The following is a 6,000-nucleotide window of genomic DNA, read 5'->3' on the forward strand; positions in this document are numbered from 1 at the left end:
TCAAATCAGTCTGATCAGATATTATTACACACCTCTGGTGCAGTTGGGTTTTGAACCCAGGCCTCCTGGTCCAGCAGTAGGATTACTACCACTATGCCACACGAGAGTCTCATAAAGTCTTCACAGTTGGAAAGAACACATACAAGCACTGCATCTATTTCAACTCAACAAAAAAAGGTGACAACCATTCATTGGTTCATTTCTCAATGCCTCTGATCAATTAGTGTCAACCTTCCTAGTTTAAAATTAAAACGAAACTTGATCATTGACTATCAATCAACATGAACAAGTGCAATTTCCATAGCATACCTTTAACAATCAGAGTCCACTTGCTAACCAATCAACACTCACCTGACATGCATTATAAATGTTGGTTTTTCCCTTGAATCAATATTCTTGTAAACTGTCTTGATGCATGTAATATGAAAAGCTTTGACTGAATATGGCTTTTTTTGGTAATATTCTTATTTTGTGTCAAATTGGAATATTGAAACAGAGTTGAAACCTTTGTGAAGAGGGGAATTTTTAAGAATTGTATTACCTGGGCTTTGTGCATACATATCATGGATTGCTCACATGCAGCATTAGCAGAAGGCTGGAAGCAGATTACTCTGCCTATCTGGGGAATGATGTACATTTGAAATCTCACCATCAGCCTCCTCACCATTTGCAAACTCACTAATCGCAAAACATTATGTACACCATTTTGCTTATTGCATGTCCAATATTGATTTAAATGTGGTTTTCGGGAAAAAGTAGAAGAAATCCGGGATAAAATTGTTTGAAATATGAAAATGTGTCTAAGTGATAAAAGCAAACTTTAATCCTGCAGATGTCCATGATGTTTTTCCTGGACTAGTGTTACGACCAGAAATAGCAGACTAACTAAATTAGCCAAACTAGCACTAAATTCACAACAGAATAACATTAAAATATTCAATACCCCTCAAAATTGCCCAATTGTTCCTAACCAGACTTCACAAATAACAGATCTTGGACACCAAGTTTATAATTTAAACAAAAATAATAATTTATTATTAATACTGATGTAGCCGGACAGAGCTAATGCAGCAAGGTCATCTAATTAATCTCTGTGATTTTAAACCCAACCTTCTTTGAACAGAGCATCCCACTCACAAGACAGATCGACAGACAGACACAGTTAAGGGGATAAATTAAAAATAAAATAAAAGAGCTTGTAACTTGCTAGTTAAATTAAACAGTTTCAAATATCAATCCCTAGCCTGCGTGCAATCCTTGGATAATGAATTTCCATAGCCACGTAACAATATATCTAATTTCAAAGTCAGCGGTGAGTGTAAGCAGATTCAATAGATTTCCAGAAGCATTTAGTTATTTTTTTACAGGCTGGGAATTTCTTTTCTCAGAACATTCAACAATTTTAACTGGATAGAAAGCTAGAGAAAATAAAAGACAGCAAACAGTCCCAAAACTTCCAAAATTACTCTGCACTTGCCAAAACCAGTCAAAATAGGTTTTCTTTTTTATCTTCTCTTTTTAATCAATATTTTCTGTGGTTACCTGGTCAACATCCGTCCCCCCCTGCCAACTGACCAAATCAACATCCAACCAGCTGCAAGTCCAGGACATTGCAACACTTGATGCCAAATTGTCCGTGTTCCTTAGCTTAAGAATTAAATTGAATTATCTTCCAGGCCAGCCACTCATAACAAACATCAGTGTTTGTTGTCATCTCTTTTAAAAAACACAACTCTTCCAAGTTCTATGAATCCTAATCTCAACTTCCAGTTCTACAAAAAAAGGGAGAAAAATAAAAGAATGATAGTGAGGGTTTCTATATCAGTAAGTACAAATTTTATGTAAACTGTCCCTTTTTCTGCTTGCTAGAATGTCTGTCTTTGATATTCATTGATGTTACAATTTAATTTATAATCTAATAAGGATAAAGGGGACAAATGTTGTATATTACTCATTTGATTAAACAGTTATTCCAGCAGGTCATCTTTATGTTTATTACGAATATTGTCTCAATCGTCCTTTGTCTTATTTTTAATTGTTGAAACTGATCTTATGGGGTCCCCTCATAAGATATGTTCGCCGTTGATAGTGTCTTCTCAGAAATGCCTCTTCACTCCCCTGTGAACAACAGGACTTTACTGTATAGCTTAGGAGAACTGAAGAGCGAAGATAGCTATCAAACATAATTTGGAATAATACTAACCCTATGACAGTGCATTCCAAACTGACAAATCATATTTTAATAATTTGCTCACTTGTAAATATCTTGATCTGTTTTTGTGGATGAGTTTTGTAGGATGATCAGGCTATAGATTCTTGTCTTCATGCTGCTGATGAATGAAGGAGAAAATGAGGAAACTTGAAGGCACCAGTTTTTGTAAATAGGAGATAGGCAGCAATGGATGCATACTTTTTAAAGTTTCTACAACTTGGTGAATTATTCATGTACAGAGTTTATAAGTTGTGGGAAAAAGATACATCAGAAATTTATGGATTCTCCTGGCATCAAGAGATAGACTTAGGCAGGTTTGAATTCTTATTAAATAATTTTTAGAATTACAATGCTACATTTTTATATCAGAAATAATTTAGTTCCATTCTGTGAGGTGGCATAGTTGGCTTACTGGTTCACACTACTGCCTCACAGTCCCAGGCACCTGGATTCAATTCCAGCCTCGGGCAACTGTGTGGAGTTTGCAGATTCTCCCTGTGTCTGTGTCAGTTTCTTCCTGGTGCTCCAGTTTCCTCCCACAGTCATAAAGATAGAAGGCTTAGATGAATTGGCCATGCTAAATTGCCAATAATGCCCAGGAATCAGTAGGTGAAATGGATTAGCCATTGGAAGTGTAGGCTTACAGGAATGGGATGGAAGGTGGGATGTTTTTCAGAGGAATGGTGTGGATTCATTGGGCCAAATGGCCCACTTCCACATGGTAGGGTTTCTATGATTCCCTTGTTGTATTATTCAATCTGATACAGAATGGATTTTTGTATGAAAATTTGCAGTCCTTTTGGCTGCTAATTCTAAAGCATAATCCTCATTTGAAAATATTTTGGCACTACAAAGTTACAGCATGAGGTGTGATATGGTGCAAAGTCAACAAAAACGATTTATTAAAAGTTGTCTAATTCAGATTATCTGGGAATAGTAACTTTTCATTTTGCTGTCTATTTAAGTTTTTTCACTTTTTTAAAACATAAAAATAATTCATGTTATCAAACATTAAAGAAAAGTGATACTATTCATCCAACCATTCTTATTTTATTACCAGACTTTATTTGGTTAATTTGGAAGATTAGAGAAAATTATTTAAGTTTAATGAATATGAAGTCTTAATCAATTGTTACTGAATCATCTTTTGCCTCTATAGCCAACCAAATTTATGGTAGGCACAGAACGAGGTGTCGTAATATTGGGAAATCGAAAAGGGAAAGTCCCAGCTGAGAAGATTGTCTCCACCTTCACTGGCCATCATGGTCCAATCTATGCTGTCCAGAGAAACCCTTTTTACCCAAAGAACTTTCTAACAGTTGGGGACTGGACAGCCCGAATTTGGTCTGAGGAACTCAGGGACTCATGCATTATATGTACTAAGTGAGTAAAATACATGATATGGAGTAATAGAAAAAAATGTTCTGATAACTTTATTTGTACATGATATTATAAATAGATAGATGTGTTTGGAAAATGAAAATTTGCATTTAAAAAAATCCCCAAAGTCCATGAGAGGCTCCATAATTTTCTGACGTAGCCTTGATGGGAGACCAGCAAAGGCATGGTTGCTTCACATATCCATTATTTGTGAGTTTCTTGATTGATTTAAGGAGGACTGAGCCTGTATTTGTCTCTTAAAATGCAAATTACACAAGACAGGACAGAGCTTGGGCCACAAACATCCTAATCAGGAAGTTCCCACTCAAGACTCTTCAAGAAAACCTGGCATATTAAATGTCTTTTGCAAGGTGTATCATAAATGAGTTCCAAACTAGGTTGCCGATCTGGACTAACATTTTATTTAAAAGTAAATTTAAAACATTTTTCTAGATTGGCCTCCTTACTGAATGGGTCAGTCCGATCACTAACAGATTTGGAAAGGAATGTTGGTAGTTTCATTCTCCGTGTGTAGGAAGAGAGTCCTGGATATCACAGCAGCAACTCAGGCCAAAGTTATACTCAAAATGATGCTTACATTTACATGCCCGCCAAATCTTGGCAATGAACCAGCTAACCACTCCAGCTGTCCCTTGGAGCAAAAGTCACCCCTTTTAGCACTGGTTTCTGTTGTACAGAGATTAATCAGTCAGATTTTATATTAAAAAAAGAAACGCTTCAATGCCTCAAGTACCTGCCTTTCAACTTAACATATGCATCACCTTATTTAATACAATGTCTAGACCCCAACATTAATGCATTTATTTGATGTGGAAATTGCTGAATTGCACAAATTTGTAACAAAGGAAAGTTTTATTTATATGCACCAACTGTGTTTTAGTTCTTGATCTATGTATTTTCAGTAGTTTACATAAAATTTTATTTGCTATGCTATAAACAAAATATACTAAGCATATGTCACATGGAATGTTCTCTGTCAGTGCTGCTCCACATTGTACTAAGCAGTGGTCTCATATTCTCAATTCTTGATCTTGGCTTTGTAATTTTGTAGGTGTGAAACGTAACATGTAAGTTCAGTGATCCTGGAAGGGAGCTTCCTAGGAATTGGTGCAAGCAAGCCTTGTGCAGGAAAGATGGATAAATAAATCAACAAACATATTATCTGATTTTATTTTGCCTGATCAGAAGTCTGTGAGTGTACTGGTTTCTTCCATTAGAGACCAGTAACAACTAAATAATGGTAAAAGTACTCTTAAAGGGGAGATTAGAAATGATATGAATATGCTAAGGGGACAACTTGTAAATGTTTTATATTTCATCCATCTGTGGGCTAATGTGCTTTTCACCTGTCTAATGTTATTTATTGTTGAACAGCTGTTTAGTCGTTTATTTCTTTTAAATTTTCATTTATACTCTGGTCATTAACAGAATGATAATGTAGATTGTTTGAAACTTCTGTTGTAGGTTTCACCTTAAATTCATTTTACTGCAGCATCGAGAATGGCTCTGGTTTGATTCTTATCTTAGTCAACTTCTATTCACCTTTAATAAGGCATATAATCTGATGAGCATTGTCAGCTGCACTGTAATATTCCAAAATCCTTGTCTCTTCATATCTCAGAATAGAGCAGATACATATTTAAATAGGAAAAAAAAGCCTTAATTTCTCTAAATTGCTAGCTTTATACTGATTGTTACCATTCATGTGGTGTCAGTTTACAACTTCCAAACTCCACCATTTGTAGAATAAGGTAAGTAGTCGCTGCAAATAAAAGTTACCACAGTTTTTGAATTGCGTTTTCAAGTTATTCACTATGCGATAAAACTTCAATATGCAGAGACGATGGAATTTGGTATTTGAACAAAAAATATCCAGAAATAAAGAGAAGCTACTAACTTCAATAGTGTAAACAAATCTTGAGGATAGTTGTTTAGTTGAATCCACCAGGTGGAAGTAGCGCTAAATATGTAAGAAGCAACCAATTCTCAACCTCCAGTCTTTAGAAAAGAAAGTTAACATATTCTATATTTGCAGCAAAAATTAATTGCACAAAACAATGTAGCAACATTTTTAAAAAATAATAACACAAGATATAAAAATTATCCTAGTGCTTTGGGGGTGGTTGGGGTCTCTTGTTGCAAGTCCCACCTGCTCCAGAGATGTGTAATGCCATTTCTCAACAGATTGGTTAATAAATATCCAAACAATGTATTATGGAAGAGTGAAAAATGATTTCTGCATATTATAATGTAAAATAACATGTTTGAGGTGTCTTTGCCAGAGGCCTGGGTTGAAGTCCCATCTGCTCCGGAGGTGTGTCATAACATCTCTGAACAGGTTGATTAAAAAATATCTAAATTGCCAGGGGCTCTGGTGGCATAGTAGC

The 6,000-nt window shown here is 35.5% G+C and overlaps 1 protein-coding gene across 7 annotated transcripts in view; it reads left to right on the top strand.

The window, feature by feature from the left end:
* dnai2b (dynein, axonemal, intermediate chain 2b) overlaps positions 1-6,000 on the top strand; it is a 68,515-nt gene that overhangs the window by 37,683 nt on the left and 24,832 nt on the right. For 6 of the 7 annotated variants that reach the window (XM_048555540.1, XM_048555541.2, XM_048555538.2 and 3 more), the window contains exon 9: positions 3,372-3,595. The exons of the other annotated variant lie outside the window; for it this stretch is intronic. In XM_048555540.1, coding sequence (XP_048411497.1) covers positions 3,372-3,595 — 224 coding nt within the window. The remainder of the gene's footprint in view (positions 1-3,371; positions 3,596-6,000) is intronic. 7 annotated transcript variants of the gene reach the window in all.

Source organism: Stegostoma tigrinum, chromosome 22 (genome assembly GCF_030684315.1).
Source record: "Stegostoma tigrinum isolate sSteTig4 chromosome 22, sSteTig4.hap1, whole genome shotgun sequence".
Classification (NCBI taxonomy): Eukaryota; Metazoa; Chordata; class Chondrichthyes; order Orectolobiformes; family Stegostomatidae; genus Stegostoma; species Stegostoma tigrinum.